The sequence below is a fragment of the Palaemon carinicauda genome, chromosome 37, assembly GCF_036898095.1.
Source record: "Palaemon carinicauda isolate YSFRI2023 chromosome 37, ASM3689809v2, whole genome shotgun sequence".
Classification (NCBI taxonomy): domain Eukaryota; kingdom Metazoa; phylum Arthropoda; class Malacostraca; order Decapoda; family Palaemonidae; genus Palaemon; species Palaemon carinicauda.
The window spans coordinates 47,900,356-47,922,835 of record NC_090761.1 but is presented as its reverse complement, the minus strand read 5'-3'; the positions used below and the strand labels follow the sequence as shown (position 1 = coordinate 47,922,835).

The window sequence follows — 22,480 nt, the reverse complement described above, 5'->3', positions numbered from 1 at the left end:
GCCCTCTGGGGTCCGTGGGGTCTGCGAGCTGACCGTCAGCAGTGCTCTGAAGAGGAGTCTCTGTGAGTGAATTCCCCCGAGGGGGAGAATCACTGGCAGGAGAGACTGTTGGACTTAGTTCCTCCCTCGAAGGATGAGCAGAGGGAGATTGATTGATTGATTTAAAGTTTTCAGGCATCCTGACATCTAAGGTCATTGATGCGGGTAACATTTAATTTATGTATACAAAAAATAAAAAATAAAATAAAATAAAAAATAAAAGAGAATTCAATTAAAATCATAAAAGTTGAATGTCATAAAAGTTAAATATTTTTCAGAAGACCTGCTTCTGAAATAAATCTAAAAATACCACTTGCATGGTAGGACACATCATTTCCAAGAATCTTGGTAAGGATGAACCTGCCACCCTCACCTCGAGCCTCAAACAAATATCTATTCCTTAAGTTGTTATAATTGGGGCATTCGGTCAACAAATGCCTTACTGTTAGAGGTACTAAACAGTCGTCACAATATGGTTGGTGTTGGCCCTTCAGCAGAAACTCGTGTGTCAACCGAGTGTGACCAATACGGAGACGACAAAGAGACATCTCCCATTTTCGGGGCATCGTATTATACCTCCAAGGAGATATGTCATTTGTTACCTTTCGCATTTTATTCCCATCTAGGCTATCCCATTGCTGTTGCCATTTATTGCAAACCAATTTCTTGATGTCAGGTAAGAAATCATTACAGGGAATGGGATACCTTCTTGGCAGCAACTCGGATGCAGCATTCTTAGCCAGTGAATCTGCCTTCTCATTCCCAGACACACCTACATGTGCTGGAACCCAACAAAATTGAACTGTTATACCTCTCCGTCCAATAATAAAAAGCCATTCTAAAATCTTTAAAACTAGAGGGTTATTAGAATTAAAAACTTCTATAGCTTGAAGGACACTCCTTGCATCACTAAAAGTTGTAAAATTACCCTCCTTCTCCAATGCTATTTTCTCAATAGCGGTTAATATGCCATACAGTTCGGCAGTAAATATGGAAGCGGTCAGAGGAAGTGCACCTCTACAATTAAAACCATTACTATCTACTCCAAATCCAACGCCAGCATCAGATTTGGAGCCATCAGTATAGATAAAAGTTGATCCTCTATGTTCTTTAACATGTTCATTAAAAAGGGACCTGGCTTCTAGGTCTGACATATTCTTCTTATCTCCAATAAAACATTTACAAAAAGATATCTCTGGTAACTTCCATGGAGGCGTTGATGATACCTTGAATGGAAGTACCTTATTTCTAATTATATCCAGACTATTCAATAATCGTTTCACCCGAAAGCCAAAAGGTTGAGGAGATTTTGGGTGCAACTCAAAGTATGATGCGTTTCTTACAAGGCTTGCAGTCTGAAAGGCTAGAGAGTTAGGGAGTCTTTGCAATCTAAACCAATACCGAATAATGGAAGACATTCGGTAAAGGTCTAGAGGTAACTCTCCAGCATCAACAAGGAGACTTGGGATAGGCGAGGTTTTAAAAGCTCCAGTAGACAATCTAATACCTGCATGATGTATCGAGTCTAATATTTTTAACCGGCTTGGGGTGGCTGAAGAATATATTTCACAACCATAACTAATTTTGGAAAAAATCAAGGCCTTGTATAATTTTAAAATAGTATTGCGGTCTGCCCCCCATGATGTATGGGACAATACTTTTAAGATATTCAGAGCTTCAACACATTTAGCTTTTAACGCTTTTAAGTGAGAAACCCATGTAAGCCTACAATCAAATATCAAACCTAAAAATTTAGCTTCTCTTGCACATGGTATCCGTTGACCTTTAATGTATATATCCGGGTCTGGATGTACTCCCCGGATACGACAAAAATGGACAATGGTAGTTTTACTTGTCGAGAACTTAAATCCATTCATGTCAGCCCACTGGATAATTTTAACAATAGAGAGTTGGATTTTTCTCTCAACCATTGCCATTCTAGTACCAGCAAATGATATTGAGAGATCATCCACAAATAATGTTGAGAGAACATCCTGGGGAATGGCTGAGGATATCCCATTAATTGCTAGTGTAAAAAGGGTTACACTCAGCACACTACCCTGAGGAACTCTTTCTTCCTGGCACTTACTCTCTGATAGAGTTTCCCCAACTCTCACTTGAAAAACTCTACGTGAAAGAAATGCCTGAATAAATAGTGGCAGCTCTCCTCTCAATCCCAATTCATGAATGGTTTTAAGTATACCATATCTCCATGTGGTATCATATGCCTTTTCAAGGTCAAAAAATACTGTAACATGGTGCTGTTTGGAAGCAAAGGCTTCACAAATAGAAGACTCTAGTCGTATCAACACATCAGTCGTTGAGTGCATTTTTCGGAATCCACATTGAATCGGTGATAAAATACCTTTCTTTCCAAGGTACCACATCAGCCTTGCATTGACCATCTTCTCCATGATTTTACATAAACAAGATGTCAATGCAATAGGACGATAGTTTGCTGCTAAAAACTTGTCTTTACCGGGTTTTAAAAAGGCTAAAATAATGGCTAGTTCCCAAACACTTGGGTAACTATGATCATGCCATAATCTATTAATAATACTTAAAATAAATAGCTTTGTATTAAAATGTACATGTTTAATCATTGCATATGGAATTCCATCGGGTCCAGGGGCTGTATCATTGCAATGAGCAAGTGCGGAATCAAATTCTCTTTCAGTGAAAGGAGAATTATACGACTCTTCCCTTCTTGTTGCAAAATTTAAAATTTTCTTTTCTTCAGTGCTCCTATACTGGTGACCAGGGGCTCCTTCACACTTGCTGGATACATTTGAAAAATGATTAGCCAGGGCATTGCTAACATCATTTGCTTCAGTTACATACTGGCCATTCACCTTCAACACTGGTGGTGGGTTGGGGGTGAATTTGCCAGCTATCTTTTTTACTTTTCTCCACACAGAAGATGGTGGTGTTCTTCTGTTAATGGAGGAAACAAAAGACATCCATGACTGGCGCCTTGCTTCTTTCATGGCACGACGGAACTGTGCTCTACATTTCTTGTACATAATTAAATTCTCATCAGTTCTGCATCTACGCAATCGTGTTAGAGATCTTCTTGTGGCTCTGTGGAGGGCAGTTAGTTCTGAAGACCACCACGGGACTGGTCGTCGTTTGAATAACCCTGTTGTTTTGGAAATTGAATTGACTCCTGCTGTATGGAGAGTTCCATTCAGTAAGTCTATGGCATCATCGATATTTTCAACTTGTCCTGCATCCCCCTCAATTTCGCTTAGCTCACGAAATTTATCCCAGTCCGCCTTGTCAAGATTCCATCGTGGCGATCCCTGTAAAGGTGGACCATTGTTGGTGTTTATAATGATTGGTGCATGATCACTAGTATGCCAATCATATAATGTTCTCCAATCAAAGTCAAGAAGGCAATTAGAGCTTACGATTGATAGGTCAATACATGACAAGGTACCTGTCTGGACATGAAAGTGTGTGGGCTCTCCTGTATTAAGGAGTCCCACATCTTCATTTTCCACAATTGATGATATGATATTTCCCCTCGTGTTTGCTAAAACATCACCCCACAATGGATGTCTACCATTCAAATCTCCAAGTAAAAGAAAAGGTTGAGGGAGTTGTTGAATCGCCTCCACTAAGTTATCATACAAAATGTTATCATTTGGAGGCAGGTATAGAGAACAAATTGTATATTTTCGCCCTATGTCAATCTGTACAACCACTGCCTGCAGAGGTGTACGAATAGACAGAGAAACTTGGGGAACATCTCGACGAACGTATATGAGACTTTCGCCATGGCTCCCCACTTGGTGATCATATGGTGTCCTATAACTAATATATTCGCGAGGACAAGGGGTATTATGATCAAGTTTGCTCTCCAGTAGACAAATAATTATGGGGGAATGCTCATGAATAAGGAGCTTAAGTTCTTCATATTTGGCCCTTAAACCCTAACAATTCCATTGCAAAATGGAGGAAAAAACTATGGTTTATAATTTGGTAGACCCCTTGGATGGAGTCTTCCCATTAGCAGTTTTTGATCTAACACTATTTTTAGGTGGTTTTATTAAACAGGGTCTTGATAGATTGGGTTTAGCATTTATGATTTTCTTTTTGTCATTTTGATCTGATTGTTGAGGAGGTTGGTGGACCTCCACTTGAATTTCCAATTTATTTAAATTGACTTCCAGATCAGAACTATCAACAGACAAATCATCATATTTATTTGATGTGGTAATTTTGATATTTCTTATGGAAGGGGGCAAGAGAGATGGAGGTCTCTCTCTTTTCTGATTAGTAGGTTTTGAGCTACCAGGTTTTTGCACCTTCCCCAATACAGGTTCACCTGGTAACTTGGTGTCAGGTGGCATCTCCATCAAATCAGGCAAGGACATGGCCTGGGAGAGGTTAGTACTATTGTTGGTAATGGGGGACGAAGGCTGTACAGAAATGGGCAATGACCCATTTTTAATACGCTGTGGCAGAGCCTCAGAAGGCAATATGATTACCTTGTCATGCAGTACTTTATTATCAGAGGTTGTATTTCTTTTCTTAGGATTACTGGCAGTGCTAGGTGGGGTTGCTGTCTCCTGTGGTAAATTTACCTTTGATTTTAAGGCCTTTGCATAGCTGGTTGATTTATTCAACAGTCTTTTTGCATGTCCCACACTTATGTGTTCTAAACTTGATTTGTTTAGGGCAGCTTCCTCCAACTTATACAGTTCGCATCTCCTATCAGTTGATTTATGATTCAAATTGCAATTTGAACACCTGGCCTCAAGTGTACATTCTCCATGATAAGTTTTGAAGCAAATACCACACATTTTTCCAAACTTTGGATGGGTGTCCAAATTTAAAACAATTAAAACATTGCAGGGGCTTTTGTTTGAAAGGCCGAACTTTAATCCTTTCATTTTCAATAAAAATATGGAAAGGTACATCAGCATCCTGGAAAGTAAGTATAATCATTGAAGTTCCAGGAACCTTATGCACTTTCCATACATTTAATGGACACATAGAAAGTATCTCCTCCTCTGTAAATTCGTACAGGTCCTTATTAAAGACCACTCCCCTTCCATAACTAAAATTTAGATGAGGTTTCATTTCCAATGTAATTTCATCACTGCCTGTCTGTAAGTTAGACAGTATTGCAGACTGAGTCGAAGATTTGGCATGGATGAGATAACTATTCTTCCCAAAACGAGATATATCTCCAGGTGCTATGGTTCCTACTTTTTTTGGATAAACTTACATATCTTAAAATAATTTCCTATTATCCCTTTAGGTTCAGCTAAGAGCCACATTGGTGGTTTGGGTTTTCTCTGTGAAGGCATGGGTACACTTCTATCTTTTTCAAACCAATCAGCAGGTTTGTACACATCCAATTCCTTTGGGACCTTATCACAAAGAGCTCCCATGATGTTCAATTCGTTAATTTTGATACTACTAATATTACTTATGGCATTAAACGCTTCATCATGACTTTCAAAAGATATCCAAGAGTCCCATTTTTCATCTACAAGTCTCATCCTTATTTCCTTTATCAATCCATAGCACTCAAATGCTCTATATATATCATCATAATTTGTCTCTAATGGGATTTGGGAAACATGAAGGAATCGTAGTTTCCCTGTGTTACCCAAATTGCTAGATTTTTTAACATCAGTAGAGTGGTCCTTTTTAGTTCTAAGGTCGTCAACAGAATTTTCCTTAATTACAGTAGCAGAAGTCGTCAACAGTGCCGGGGGGGAGTCAGCAAATCCAGGGGATGGGGAGTCAGCATTTGAAGGGTCCATATTTAAGGGTGGAATTTTCATGTTTTTGGTTGTTGTTTTGTTGGGGTACCTGCTTGAGAATTATAAGAAATTATCATACGTTGGAAAGGAAATTTGTATTCTCCACTATCGGCACAATGAGAGTATACTTCCCAGATGGTCCACTCCATACCTTACCCGAAAGATAGCATCAAAACAGATATAGAGGCACAGGTGTAAGCTAAACCCGCCTGTTAGGACTGAGACCAAGGTAATATGGAATCATCCTCCCCATATCTGTAATGATGGGCTTCCGGCCAAAAGCCAAGAGTCCCACCTCAAGGATTGGATCCCCCTGGATTCCGATGACCCAACCCTTGAGAGTAGTTCCGCCAAAAAGGTCCAAACCATCTTTGGGATGGCTGAGATCATCCAAGACTCTCATATATAGCTTTGAATGCGAATACCTCCCAACCGTGATCCCTTCTCCCATGCATCTAAGCAGGCAGTAATAACGAATGTGGAAATATCCACGCCACTTAAATAAAATGGAAAAAAAAAATAGATAAATAAATACATGAACAAATAAAATAAATAAATATATACAGTATATATGCATACATCTACATATATATATAACTAAGAAAAATAATAATCATAGAGATAGGACAGGAAGATGAAAGAAAGTTGATAAAATTAGGAGAAGTAATATTAAGCAGAAGAAAAAGATGAAAGAGAGAAATTTAGATTCGAACTGGGGGAGCAATTTCCCGAAGTTCGAGAGCCCTCTTGCCCGTCACCAAGATTCAGCACGGGAATGAAATGCCGTGCTGAAGCTCGATGACTTCATCAAGGCATTCTCTCATTAAGAGGGGAGCAGAGGGAGAAACTAAGCCTTCAGCTACAGCAGGTTGATCAGGTGCAGAGGTCGGAGATACCGCATCGGAAGCCTCTGCCACCACAACGTCGACGATAGACAGAGGATCAACCTCTGCCAAAGTCGGCGATTGTTTGACAGCGGCCCCCAACCTGATCATGTCAAACAAGGCTTCCTTGGAGGGTGAACCCTCAAGCCCCAAGGAAGACCAAAGCTGAAACAAATCATTAGTGCACAAATTTATATTAAAATCCTCCCCCAGGGGAGGATGAGGAGCTGCCTCGCTATGGGAGACAACTCCCTCTCCCGAGCCCCGAGTTCAGGCAACAGAACTATGGCCTACGCTACCACTCGACAGTTTCTCGGAACAAACCGATCAAGCGGGAGCTTCGGAGGAGGTTTGGGCAACAGAAGAGGAGTCCTTGGGATTTTCTCCTTTCAAAGAAACCTTCGAAGGAGAAATATCCCGCTTGGACTTCTTCCGTCGCCGAGAAAACCTCTCCCACTGGGAGGTAGACCACTCCCTACACTCACCACACTTATTAGTTCTATTACACCGTTGGCCCCTACAATAAGGACAAAGGGTGTGAGGGTACGTATTGAACACCGACATAAACGTACCACAAGGGCGGTCGGGTAATCCAGGACACTTTCACATGATAGCAAAGGCCAACTTCAAACACACCTGTAAAAGAAAAAGCAAAAAGCATTAATGGCTGTCAGAAAGGCAAGGGTGAAAGCGGACACGTCCGACTACCACCCGAGCCGAGAGCAAAGTGAGCTCAAGCACATGTGTGAGGGGGGGGGGGGTAGCAAACTACCCTCCCTACCCCCCGCTAACTAGAGGTGGGGTAGTAAACCCTCGTTAAAATTCTAATGGCTCGTCATTTCAGCTACGCCGAAAGTAATAACCCCTATTAAATAGCATGGTTTGTATGTCAGTTACGGAACAAATTAAATTATTAGGATTAAAATATCATTGTGCAAAGCACATGTTAATTGATACCTTAATTTCAAGTGTCTAGTATAATCTGTAAAATATACTGATAGACATTTTTCAACATTATTGGCTTCCATTTACCATCCTTACCTAACATTTTCTGAAGAGATATCCAAGTCATTATTTAGTTTTGTGGCATTCAATGACATATTGAGTCTGAAACACAAAATTGAAACATTGTCACCATTAGGATGAAAATATTAGGATTAATATATCACTGAAAAAAGTATGTAATGATTAAAAGCTTAATTTTAAAGCATCAAGTATAATCTATAAAATATACTGACAGACATTTCTCACCATTTCTAGCTTCCATTTACTATCCCTATCTATGCTTTCAACTTTCTCTTCCTATATCGACTTTAACTAGCTTCTGCAGTTCTGTGTCTCTGTTTATCAAAAGCTTCTAACAGCAAGTGGGACAAATATACCCATATTTTTCCCAACTATGAAAATATGAGACCTTTAATAGTAGTATGACTTTTAGCAAAGCTGGAACAGCTGTCTAAAATTTTAACAAAGTGGTGATGGTCGTAGCTGGCAGATGGCAAAACATACACTGACCTTAACCTAGGACTTGGGGGTGGTTGAGGGAGGCAGTGTAACTTAAAGGTCTAAAATTTCTATATCAAGGAGAAATGACAAATTTGGAGATAATTGATATTTTTCCTAATTATATACACCAGAGTTCTTTACATAGAAGAGATAACAGTGAAGCTGGAGAACACAGCAGTTGAGACTTTTTTAAGGAGCTGTAAACAGGCAGCCGCAGGGAAGCCCAGCCCCTCTGCTTGCTCACTGAGTAAAGTAGTCACCTTGATTGTTACAGCTGTGACTTTCTATGGAGTTTTTGATGGCTGCAAAGTACAGTGATACCTCTGGATACGAAAGTTTCTGCTTACGAAAAATTCAGGATACGAAAAGTGATTCGAAGATTTTTATGCCCCAGTATACGAATACCTTACGAAATCCCAACTCTTCGCCGAGAGTAATTTTAAAAAGCGTGCGCCGCCAGACTTTGAACTTGGGTAGACTCACTTACAGCCTCCCGCTCACCCATTGGTTATCTCCCTACTCAGATGCTAGCTGACGCCATAAGATCCTGATTTCCTATTGGTCGGCAACTATCCCAGCTTGCTTACGCACGGGCGTCCATCTCTCTCTCTCTCTCTCTTTTCGTTCCGACCGCGGTATCGTTAACAGACATTGTGTGCTTTCGCTTGTTTGACGTAGTGTTAATATACAGTACATTCGTACGCCACGTGTTATCGTTATTAAACATTCGTTACTGTGCACTATACTGTATTAGTGTTTACTATACATAGTACTGTATATAACGTACGTAGTGTATTATATTACGTATTACTGTAGCCATGGGTCCCAAGAATGTTGCCGAAGGAAATAAGAAGAAGACGATGCTCTCGATGGAGACGAAACTTGAAATCATAAAAAAGTACGAGTCTGGCATGCGTTTAAGTGCGATCGCCAAGGAGTATGGCCGGAATCCATCTACGATAGGCACCATCCTGAAGCAGAAGGCGGCCATCAAAGCAGCGGCACCTTCTAAGGGCGTCACTATTTTCTCCAATAAGAGAACCCACGTGCATGACGAGATGGAGAGGCTGCTTCTTGTGTCGATCAAAGACAAAGAGATCTTAGGAGACACCATCACTGAGACTACAATTTGCCAGAAGGCCTCCGCCATTTTCGGTGATCTCGTGCGTTCTCAGGCCGAAGAAGGGGCAGGAGAAGGAACATCCCAGCAGGAACCCCCAGAGTTCAAGGCTTCTCGGGGGTGGTTCGAGAAATTCAAGAAAAGGACTGGAAATCATTCAGTGGTACGGCATGGGGAGGCAGCCAGCCTGGACACGAAGGCCGCCGAAGCCTTTGTTAAAACGTTCGACAAGTTGACTCTGCATGAAGGCTACAGTTCGCAGCAAGTTTTCAATTGCGACGAAACTGGACTTTTATTGGAAGAAAATGCCTCGTCGGACGTTCATCACGGCGGAGGAGAAGAGGCTACCCGGACATAAGCCTATGAAGGACAGGCTTACCCTTGCTTTTTGTGCAAACGCCAGTGGGGACTGCAAGATAAAACCCCCGCTGGTGTACCATTCAGAAAATCCCCGAGCCTTCAAAGCCCACAAAGTCATCAAGGAGAACCTTCCCGTGATGTGGAGGGCGAATGCTAAAGCCTGGGTAACAAGGCAAGTTTTCATTGATTGGGTGAATGTCTGCTTCGGTCCGACTGTCCGAAAATATTTGGAAGAAAACCGCCTCCCTATGAAATGTCTGCTGGTGTTGGACAATGCTCCAGCTCACCCTCCTGGCCTCGAGGAATATCTTCTGGCCGAGTATTCCTTCATAAAGGTCCTATATCTACTGCCTAACACCACCCCTCTCCTCCAGCCCATGGACCAGCAAGTTATTTCAAATTTTAAAAAATTGTACACGAAGCATCTCTTCCAGAGATTTTCCAAGTCACAGAGAGTACAAACCTCACTCTGCGTGAATTCTGGAAAGATCACTTTAATATCGTGATATGCCTCAAACTCATCGATCTCGCTTAGCAGGAAGTTTTGAGGCGTACCCTGAACTCATCTTGGAGGAAGCTGTGGCCTGATGCTGTCTCTGCACGAGACTTCGAGGGGTTCGGGAAGCCTGGAGGCGAAGCCGAGATCGTTGACGATCCTGAACCCATTCAGCAGTCTGAGGTGGCTGACATCGTACATCTTGGTACGTCCATGGGGCTGGAAGTTAGCGCCGAGGATATAGATGAACTTATCGAGGAGCACCACGAGGAGTTGACGTCGGACGACCTGAAGGAGTTGGAGACGATGCAAGTGAGTGTTGTTCAAGAGCAGTTCTCTAGCGGTGATGAGAAGGATGTTACACCTTTGAAAACGGCAGACATTAAGGAAATTCTCGCATGTTTCCATAAAATGGCAGACTACATCAAAAAGGAACATCCAGAAAAAGTTTATACCAACCGTGCGCTTCAACACTGCAATGACGTTTGCCTAACGCATTTTAGAAATGTGTTGAAAAGTAGGCAGAAACAAGCTTCAATGGATAGTTTCTTATTAAAGAGGCCAGCGGTATTAGAAGGCCAAGACGAAGGTGAAAGAGAAGAAAAGAAACAGAAAAGAGGAAGTGATGAAGAATTAGAAGGTGAAAGTAAAGAAAAGAAACAGAAAAAAGAAAGTGATGAAGAAGTAGAAGAGATTTAGAAAATATGAAAAACGCAGTTATAAAAAAGCAAAAAAAAAAAATTCAATTTTAAGTTTTATGTTACCGTTAAGTGTTAAAGTAATTTTTTCTTTCATTTTATAGTTTTCCATACGTAATGTTAAGTGTTAATTAATTCTGCCATTTTTCTTTTTCGTAAAGTTTAAGTGTTAATGTGTTAAGTGTGTAAATTACTCTACGTAGTCTGTCACTTGTTACGTTTTCTGCCTTATGCCATCCTCCTCTGCCGCGACTTCGCTATCGGACATCGTCTCAATCAAAAGGTAAGTTTCAACTTTTTTGTTACACTAATTAACTGTAACCTTTTTTCAGGGAATCAATCCTTAATTTAGGTGTACGTACAGGTAACAATACACCTTCACTGATCCAAATGCTTTACATACAGTACCATAACTTTTATATAGTAGTAAAGAAAACGGACCGTTTTCTTAGGACTTGGGGGGGATAACTAGGCTATAACTACATTATTGAATAATCTCATAGTGGTTTCTGGAATGGATTAGGCTGTTTTTAACGGTTGGGTTAATTATTGAATGATAGAAATGGCTGCATTGCATGTTTATTACTACATTTTAGAGTGTTTATGGAAGAAAAGGTGTCTTCGTAAGGCTTGGAACGGATTAGGCTATTTACAGTACATGTAAAACGCGACTCAGGATACGAAACCGTATCCTGAACGGATTACTTTCGTATCCTGAGGCATCACTGTATGCGTAAATTATTCAGGTTTGTATAGATAGGAAAAATATGAATTATCTCAAAATTTGACCACTTTTACATGGTAGACAAACCTTAGGTGGGAGGAACTGGCTGGAACTTATCTCAGGCTACCAAAAACTTAGACCCTTCATGTGGTGCAGAGCTAAGGTTCCTTTACACGTGGACCGGTGGTTTGGCAATTACCCACGGGTCCATGTCCCATGAATCAAAAGATGCAGAGCAGAAAATCTGTGTCATAACAGTAAGGCACACATTATGTATAGCAATGGATTTTCCTTGTTCCAACCCTGAGACCTATGTATACGAATGGGTTTGTCTGCCTAACTTACAACAGACCCCTCCTCGTAAGGATTGCGTGAAATGACACTTCTATGCCAGGCAATAGAAAAGCTACCAGTAAAGTGGGGCTCACCTGCAAATGAATAGATTCCAGCTGACAGGAGCACCTGCGCTAGAATTTTTTGGAATGACAGGGTCATAGAACAAGCTCCTACTGGAGCAGGAGGTGAGGGTGGGGAATGGGTACAGTCAATGAGTCCCTCAGCCACAAGAAAATTGTAAGGGTCACCGCCTTCTTCACTCTCCTCGTGTTGAGGAGGAAGAGATACATGTGGGGTCAAGTTGTTTGTTTATGCTTAAAGTAGCAGTCAAGAGCACTTACAGAACCCTAAAGTAGCTAATCAAGATTGACAGTTACAGCTCTACGGCTCGCGATCTAGGATGAAAGAATCATGGAATCGAGAACTGATGGATTCTGTGTTTTAGATGGAAGCTCAGGGACAAAGGGGGATGAAACCTATCCTTGGCATTTAGTGTAAATGATGGTAAAGGAGAGCCCATGAAGCTTGCTAACTCACTTGTCGGAAGCTAAGGCACATAAGCAATCCCTTTTAGGGAAGGTTTCTGTATGAGGTCAACCTCAAAAGTTCAAAGATGTCCTTGTAAGGGACTGCAAGACCTTATAATGACCAAGGGTGGTGGTCTCTACCTCTCTAGGAGGACAGGACTGCTCTAAACTCATGAGCATGGAGAGCTCCGCTGAAGGAGAAATAACAACTTCTACTGGCCTACAGATCCGGCTTTAAGGCTGTGGTGGCCTTTCATCGCTGATAACAAGCAGAGCTTCTATCTTCAAAGATAAAGTAAAAAATTCAGCTAACCATGGCATAGAGACTCTGAGAGAAGAAAGCCCTCTCCCCAACCACAGACGACCCACTTGGTTTGGCATAAGAGTCAATGATTCCCGGAAGTATCCTGGCATCTCTCGTGTAATTTCACGTGAAAAGTCTGTCTCACGAGATGCTAGATAAACCTCCAAGCGTGAAGTCTTAGTCATTTCACCAAGCAGTGGGATCTATCAGCGTGTGCTTGGCAGAACAAGTAGTAGTAGTAGGAGTAATAGTAGGAGTAGTAGTAGGTTCAGGTCCCCTCTGATGGTCCAGCACTTTGCTGCAGTAGAGGGGCTTGAGTGTCTCGATGATGGGCTGGGCAATGGCGGTGGGGTAGTTTATCCACCCTGGCAGGCTCAACCATACCACTAAGGCCAGTTCTGAGAGACCAGACCAAGATTGGACCCCCCTATTGGCCTTCTCCTTTATTTAAGATAAGCAAAGGCTAGGAGAAGGAAAACTCCAAAATCAAACCAAACAAGACCCCAACGGCGGAGCTTCCCAGCGCCGGCGGAAGAGGGCAATGCCTGTCGGGCAGGCAACAAGGCGGGCCTTGACATAACAAGAACCCGGCAGCCCGATGCAACTAACATCGTAGAAGCCGCCTGTCTCATATGTCTTGAGCCGCGGTGAAAACGGTGTGGGCCAAGTGTGTGCGCGTGGCCGTTGCAAAGCCACGACCACCCAAAACAATATACCCAGCTACTGGCATTCTGTTGTTTCCTCCACCCCGCTTCATCTCTAGATAGGAGGCTGATGGCTAACGACAGAACCCAATACTCGGACACGAGTGGGCACCGACGACGACGAGGTTCAGGTACCATTCTCCTTTAAACTGACTTGGGCATTATTTAGTCATACACAGTTGGGAATGGACTGGACTCTAATCAAGATACTCCTTATCAGGCAGATGCTGGAAGGCATCCTCGAACGATGCTTCCGGGTCTGGCTTTGGTGAGCAAAATATCAGAAGCTTACTATAAGGGAGGTTATGAAAGGATGCAAAGATCATTCTGGGCCAACGATCTGAATTCTCCTGCACAAATTGTCCACCACTAATGTTCTTTTGCCTGGAATCGAGCATTGCCCACTCATGTATCTCTACAGTGAGCGGGCAAAGTTGCAGAGAAGCAGTACCGGCTTGTTTGTAACCTATGACTACGGTAGTACATACATACATATACCAAGGCACTTCCCCCAATTTTGGGGGGTAGCCGACATCAACAAATGAAACAAAAACAAAAGGGGACCTCTACTCTCTACGTTCCTCCCAGCCTGACAAGGGATTCAACCGAGTTCAGCTGGTACTGCTAGGGGGCCACAGCCCACCCTCCCCCATTATCCACCACAGATGAAGCTTCATAATGCTGAATCCCCTACTGCTGCTACCTCCGCGGTCATCTAAGGCACCAGAGGAAGCAGCAGGGGCTACTGGAACTGCGTCACAATCGCTCGCCATTCATTCCTATTTCTAGCACGCTCTCTTGCCTCTCTCACATCTATCCTCCTATCACCCAGAGCTATCTTCACTCCATCCATCCACCCAAACCTTGGTAGTGCTGTCACTTATTCACACCATCAAGTAACTAGTCAAGTGTTGGAATATGAGATGAGCTACTTGAAGCCCCAACATTTTGAAATAGAATTGACATACCTGAACTGTCCCTTGTACAGACTCTAGGGGTTATAGGAGTAGAGCGAAACCAACTAAGATCCGGTACATGTGTTAGCAGGGAGGCAAGCCCTTCAAAGTGTTCATCATTCCAGATCGAGTCTTAGACCCTCCCCTATCGGAACTAATGACAGAAGAGGGTCGCTGCCTTGTGACCAGTGATTCTTCAGCTTCCAATGAAGGGACTGCAGACTGATATGACTGTTTGAAATTAGACGTTACAGGAGGGCAGATTTTCCAGCCCATTCTACCAAAGCTATGCTGGCAGATGGAGCTGTATAAGAAGGAAAGCCATCTCTTGAGGGTGTGCTAGTTTGTTGCGAGGTGGGAAGACACTTCCCACAACAGTTTGGGCACTATGCCGATTCCTCAAGAATCCGCGGCCGAATAATGGAGGGTAGGAGGAACTACTTGGTCAAAATCCTTAATAAAATCTTGGTCACCATCCTCCTTTACCTTGTCCTGGGTTAGAATTGAGAATGAAGGATCAGACAGGGAAAGATCTGGACTAGAAAGGGGGAATTCTAAACCTCTACTCTCTTCCAAAGGTGAAGCATTCGATGGAGAGCGAATGTGTTTATCCTTTTGTCGGCTAGGAATTTTCCCATGAAAAGGATGAACACTCCCTACACAAAAACAAGAAGACTCCAATGAAAATCTATGTCCTTGGCAAATAGGACATAACAGATGAAGATCACAAGAGTCCTCGATACTAGGACAAGTACGCGTACACAAATGTTTTACACTCATTTTGTTTTACACTTAATGTGTAAAAAAAAGACAGATTAAACAAAGTAAGAAAACTGGCAGTCAGTAGCCAACATAAAATCACTTAGGCGGCCACAAGACTAATAAGTTATCAACCACGAGCAACATCATACCATCCTAAAGGTACAAGGGAGGGTGATGCAGCCATACCAGGCTGCCAAACCCTCAATTCTTCAATTAGGCATAACTGGCTTTGCCAGAAGCAGCCCCATTATATGACTAAGCATGTTTCCATGTAGGAACAAATCATTATCATTGATGTTTTATTTAAGCTATTATATAAAACATAACCAGCTTATTTTGGGAGGGTAAGTAAGATCTTGCTTAAGCAATACAAAATTTGTGACATGAACTCTAATACTATCTGTACCCAATCAATACTGGATTTGTAATTACTCTAAGTTTTCATAGTCTGAAAAACTTCATACTTGAGTCTTAAGAATGTATATGATGGTAGGGTTTTCTAAATCTACTTCAAGACCTATAAAAAAAATCTCCTTTCGCTTTGTCCTTTAATTCTGTAGCTTTCAATTTCATTTAGAGAAACAGCCTTGTCTTTTCAGCAGAAATTCTTAAGGCTCTCAAAGTACAGTATTTAATCCTTCCTCCTACAAATAATAAGGTGATACTTTAGTAACATATATTTGGGCTTAACATTTAGGGTATATCTTTTTCTCCCTCTTACTTTTTTTTTATGTACCACTATTAGAATTCTGGTCAGAATCCACCTGAATAAACAAACATGATACAAATATTGATAACTCACCTGTCAATTCTACTGCAAAAGCTGACATCTGCACCGTTCCTGGAACGAACCGGCGTCTTTTCATTTTTACTAGCGGAAGCTGATGGGGAATGGCTCTGGACATGTGATATGAACGAATTCTTTTTAAGTACGAGTTCTGAGCAGAAAGGACAGTGGAAGTGGCTCTGACCTTTGGCATCTTCCTGATTTAAGCAGAGCAAAGAGCAAATAGAAATTTTGTAACCTGAAAGAGAAATTTGAGATTACTTTATAATGTAATTAATCAATTAATCCTTGCAGAAAAATGCTATAAATATTTTTTTTTTCATATTTTTGATAATTTTTTGAGAAAATTCAGGCATTTTCCAAGAGAGTGAGACCAACCTGACCTCTCTATGACAAAAATTAAGGCTGTTAGAGCAATTTAAAAAAAAAATATACTGCAAAATGTGCTGGGAAAAAAATAACCCCCTGGGGGTTAAGGGTTGGAAATTTCCAAATAGCCTGGGGGTAAAAGGGTTAAGGGGTATTTGCATGGCATGAATAACATACATATATTTTACATACATATATTTTCCTGAACCAGTGTGCGCTATAAACCACAACTACATTAAAAATGATAAGGTATGCTATGCATAATTTATTAGTGTGAACAGCGGTTTCAGAAACTTATAAAAAGTGTTTTATTATATACTATCATGAGTGCACAGCATTCGGGGTAAAAGTTAAGGAATATTATGTTATATTAAGGAAATTTAATCATAATATAAGCCAGGAAAATTTGTTTTGGTTGCAACTTTCTATTTTCAGATATATCTCGCCTCATTTTTCGGAATCTTTGCCTACATGTATTACGAACCGATAAAAATAGTAAAAATTTGAAGAAAATCTTCTCAAACAAACTCATAATACAGCACACAGTACATGGGTTTGTGTGAGAGTGTATTTAAGACTTAAAAATGGTTTTTGTTTTTGTGTGTTCTTATATTGTAGTTTTCTTTTTTATTCAAAATAAATTAATTTTTGTAATACAAACCAGTCAGATAACTATAGCCTTCATAGTTAAGTAGCTTCCTTAGATTTACCATGCATTTCCGTGTACTGTATAAGACGAGGTCAAAATTTAGGGGAAATTTTAATGTATTTATCTCATATTATTATTACTAGCTAAGCTACAACCCTAGTTAGAAAAGCAGGATACTATAAGTCCAAGGGTTCCAACAGGAAAAAAATAGCCTAGAAAGGAAAAGAAATAAGATGACTACTATACTACGAAACCATCTGTGTATAGGCATTTAATACTTTAAACACATGTAGTTTGGACTAGAAAACAAGCTTGTTACATATACAGATGATGCTACTCTTTGCATCAATTTCATCTCCTGAATGTAGATCTGGGGTTGCTGAGTACCTTGACAGATATCTAACTAAAATTAGTGTGCAGTGCATATTATGGGGCATGTAATTGAACCCTAACAAAACAAAGTATGATTGTAAGTACAGTAGGTTGAGGACAGTGCCTCCTCAGCATTGATAACGTTTCTTTAACTCTCCATGACTTAAAATTTTAGGTGTGATTCTTTATAGCAAATTTACTTTTGAGAAACACATTCGGTCTGTCTCTTTTTCAACTGTACAAAATAAATGGCTTATTGGGTCTGGTCTTCAGCTCTGGAATCTCACCTTAATTTGTTGGACAGGAACTTACGGTTTATTATATTTTCTATTCATGATTTAGTTACTGTCTTAATTTTTGCCACCGTCATTCAGTTGGTTCGTTATACGTTACATAAGATTTTTCATAATTCTGACCATCCTTCGCATTCAGATCTTTCCAGACAGTACCATCCTGTTTGTAATACTATACTAGGTATGCAGTTAACTCTAATAGCCATGCCTTCATCACAAGGTTCAATAGTATACAGTATTCTAAAAGTTTTATTCCACTTGTGACCAAGTTGTGAAATGATTCTCCTAATTAGGTAGTTGAATTGGTAGAGCTTTAAAAGTTCATACTTGCAGCAAATTGTTTTACGTTGGAATAGGCTGACATAAATCTCCCTTATAGTTAATGTATGAAAGATCTATTCTAATGATGTTACTTTTCTGAAAATATCTTATTCAAAATGTCCATTATCCCAGTGAGGAAAGGAAATAGATAAACTACAAGAGAATTGTAGTTCATCTATTTCCTTTCCTCATAGGGATATTTTTCTCAGTTGTAGCCCTTGGGCTTATAGCATCCTTCTTTTCCAACAAGAGTTGTAACTTAGCTAGTAGAGTAGTAATAATAACAATAACAAAAATAATAACAGAGGTGGGATTTACAAAATATTATTCATGTTTGTACAGTTTCATACAAAAGAGCATAAATCACTTCCCAAACTTGCATTTGTTCCAACAACAACCCATATCCTCATCATTTACATGAAAGACAACACCTCAAGTAGGATATATCATCCAGGAACAAACTCGTATGTTCACCTAAACAAGGAAAGTTTAAATTTCCAAAGCTCAGGAAGTGAACAGGGGAAGGATGACTCTAGTAACCACCTGTACCATCATATGGGATGTAAGGTTTATGCACGAGTATTGCTTGTATGTGACTATATTCTAGATGTTCTAAGAGAACCTGGTAACTTCACGAGCCATGAAACAATGCTGACTTGCCAGGCAGCAAAAGGTCAACATCGGAATAGAAAAGAATATGGTATTTCGGTTTAATGTCAAGCCCTAAAACCCAAGGAATCATCCAGTCAAAAGGTTCATAAACATATGTACTCCATCACACATCTTTCCCCGTTTACTACAAGAGAATGCTATACTCTTTTGACAAATGGCTATACAGTATTAGAATAGGTTCCTCTGTTGGGTATCACATCAGTGTCTAGTTTGATCAGCGAGAAAAGTCAGCACGAGTGGAAACCAAGGAAACAAAAATGGCATGGCCAGTCATTAAATGTTATCCAACTTTTCAGTACAGTACCAAAACCCTTTTAAGAAGAAGCTGCTCAGATCAATATGAGATCAGATACCAGCACATTCTGTGAGGAGTCACCCCATGTCCAAAAAAGGACGAATCTTATGACATGTAGGTGATGTCCAGAAGATAGAGAAACAACAGTCCTCTGGCAAGGCCATATAAATGACTTCAGTACCTGGCAAACGAGATATACTCCAGGGGGCGAGTAAGAGGGCAGTGCTCCTAGACTATGATTGAGCACTGAAGGGAATGAGAAAAAACCTTCTGCCAACTTTTATGATTGGGATACCCTCATGAAGCAAAGGGTATCTCTAAAATCTCTTGTATTTCATTCGAGGTTGGCGGGATTGAGTTTTCTACTTAAGCACTTGCAGTTGAGAAGGCATACCTCTTTGTTGACATGTGTCATCCCGGTTGCGTAGTTGCTCTTCAGCATCGACAAGCGACTCATCAACTAATTCTCGAATAATTGTAGAGCTAATACTGTCATCCCCACTTTAAGAAACTTTATACGCAGGTGAGTCTCATCATAATTCTAAATTCCAGAGATGAAATTAATTTGGCGAGTGTTGCACCCTTCCTTGGATGCACCTGAGAATAGAAATATCTCTAAAAGGGACTAGGTCAGCAGAACTCATACAAGGAGCTTACTATTATCAATCAACAAAGTCAGACTCTCCCTCTCATCCTGTCAAGTGGAACTTGAAATGATAGGGACTGGCGAATGGTACCTAGTACTTCCTCTTCAACTTTCGATTGGAGAGAACTACGATGAATACCGAAGCAGGAAGAGTTTCTCCAAGGATGACAGGAGACCCAGAAAGGTATGCCAGAATGAAATTAGTTGTTCTTGGCAGAAAAAGAATTCCACTGAAATATCCCTCAACTCCCTGATCCGAGTTTGCGGAAAGAACTGTAGCCCCTACAGTGTTGATCAACATTCTCAAGTATTCATCTGCTGCTTAGGCACAGCATCTGATTTCTATGTGTATTAAAATGTTAAGATTATGAAAAATAAAGGGGCAACGGTCGCCATAACAGAGCAATTGCACCTTACAAGACACCAAAACCCAATCATTGAGATATTGTAGCAGATGGATTTGACCAAATGGACACAAGATGTAACTAGTGTCAACACTAACGAACACCCATAGAGTAGTCACCTGTTCCTCTGAACTTAAGGACTGTCCAACTGAAATACCCAAAATTATCAAGTACACTAATTCTACCATGAACTTTAAGTTTATATATTTTCTCTCTCTTTCTCATCTAGGAAATAGGGGAATATGGGATGATCCCTGCATCCTACCAACTATGCGTGTTCTCGGTTTGGTACAAGACCAAGCACTGATACAGGTAGCGTAAGCCCTATATCAAGTACTGAGATGCCTTTCCAGTCTGGGTTGGTTCCAAGTACCACAATGTACTTCTCTCTCGTAAGTAAGGAGAGACCAGTCAGAGTCTTAAGCAACTGTTGTCTATCGGTCTTCCTTGCCTTCTTTGATTATATCTTCTTAAAAATAGTGGCGTCTGAAAAATGTTATGAAGACAAGGCAGAGGAAGAACAAGAAGAAAAGGAAGAGTGCACATGTTTTTCTGTTCACCTTCTTCGGGGTGGTTGAGACCTTGGATATCATTGATGACGCAACCACAAAAGAACCGACCACAGAGGTCTTCAAAATCAGCAGGTGCCACACCCTTCTGTACCAATACAGGAGAAGGAGGAAACGAGAGACAACAGGGGGGCAGCCATAGAAGTCCAGGTGACGGTAAATAAATTTCCTATTGCCGACAGAGCACCAATGATGCCCAAGGAAAAACAACTTACTAAACTTAGGAAGAGAAAGCAAAAATACTAAAACAAAACCAAAATCTTAGAGGCCGCAAGAGTGTATGTGTACTGCTATTGGTCAAAAGTATGTTGTGTAACTGATTGACAGGAGGGTGAGGATTCCCCTCTACCTGTCGGTTAATTACAACTACAGCACTGTACCTCTAAATTCTTAACGGGCACTCCAACTTCACTGAAGTCATACTTCTATTAACGAACGTTCATTTGTATTTGTGTAGGAAGAAATATACCTTAGATAAATGAAATATAGTAGTTTTTATTTAATAAATATATAACACATTCCACAATTAAAACAAGGCTCGACTTACCTTTAATAAGAACCACCTTTCTTTCACCAATAAAATGGCTTTCTAAATGCTTTTTAATTGTTGACAAATATGGCTTGGGCTTGAATTTTGATGGAAGACAAAGAGGACAATGATAATTTTTTCTTGAAGGATTACAGCCATAATCACAATTATCACATGAACTTAGGGTAAACGATTCCTTTGGGTCTTGTTCTTCTCTCAATATTGTGAAGTGAGTCATCGGTTCTTTGGCTTATCTGTTAAATCATATAAAAGATTATTAAATTTAAATGCACAAAACTTAAATTCTGATGCTTTATGTAACTTACAAGCAAAATATAGCAAATCTTAAGAAATTTGTATTTTTCCCAGTTATGCAAATCTTTCGTCCTTTAAAATAAGTAATGTCTTTAGAAGAGCTGTAAAGGCCTATGAATTCCTTAACGAGGTAGTTAACGACAAGAGGCGAGTGAAGGTGAGAAAGCCTGCCAACTCTCCTGTCTAAGACTCTTCACTTATGACCTTCGGGTGGTCGAGGTAGGATGTTAACTTGATAGGACTCAGGTTTGTACATACAGGTGGCCACTATTATGCATACACACACCTATCCCAAAACCTCAGTTTCCAGTTTCATTAAAGTTACAGATAGAAAATGCTTTTCTACTAATAAACAGGTGTCTCGTATAGAAAAACGGGGTGGGGGTGTAATTATGATAGCGGCCACCTGTATGTATGATGATGGCTAACTAAGAATACGGCAGTGTAAGGGGGGTTAGCCCCCGCTAGGTTAGTATGTAAGGGCACGGCTTGTAGGTTAGGTTAGGGGGGAGAGTGTAGGTTAGTTGGTGTCCAAATTCTATGCACGCTGAAGGAGGAACTGGCCGCTAATATACAAAGGCTCCGAAAAAAAGGTTAATTTTCTTCAAAACTGACACTTATTTTCACTGCAAATAACAACCTCATTATCTAAGAAATAATAATCAATGGGTTTAGCATGCACAGCTCAGCATGTACCGCTTGCCAGTACATAGGAGCTTAAGATTTTCTTTTTTTGCAAGTGAAGTGAGCGCACTGCGGAGCAAAAACCATTAGATTTCTAAAAAAATATCCCCGTTCTTAGACGGCCTAACATGTTTTCGGTTAGATTGCTGTTGAAATGAAGGTCAAACTCAGCGAAAACTACAAGAAAAATTATATTTTCTGTTCAAAATGTTGTTCAATCTGTAACTATAATTGCTTTTTCCTAGGTTACATTGCCCTGTAATACAGTAAAATAATACCCTATTATTTTACCCAGTTTCCCACTGGGATCAACAGTATTCTTTAATATGGTGGGGGTAGGAAAACTGATAAAATTAGTTTAAGGAGTTTCTCTGTAAGA

The 22,480-nt window shown here is 40.5% G+C and overlaps 1 protein-coding gene across 3 annotated transcripts in view; it reads right to left on the bottom strand.

Moving 5' to 3' along the window:
• LOC137629636 (RNA polymerase I-specific transcription initiation factor RRN3-like) overlaps positions 1-22,480 on the bottom strand; it is a 118,470-nt gene that overhangs the window by 19,336 nt on the left and 76,654 nt on the right. For all 3 annotated transcript variants that reach the window (XM_068361154.1, XM_068361155.1, XM_068361153.1), the window contains exons 2-4: positions 21,121-21,356; positions 15,999-16,221; positions 7,745-7,810 (exon numbers count right to left, since the gene is read on the bottom strand). In XM_068361154.1, coding sequence (XP_068217255.1) covers positions 7,745-7,810; positions 15,999-16,221; positions 21,121-21,340 — 509 coding nt within the window. In that variant the 5' untranslated portion in view covers positions 21,341-21,356. The remainder of the gene's footprint in view (positions 1-7,744; positions 7,811-15,998; positions 16,222-21,120; positions 21,357-22,480) is intronic.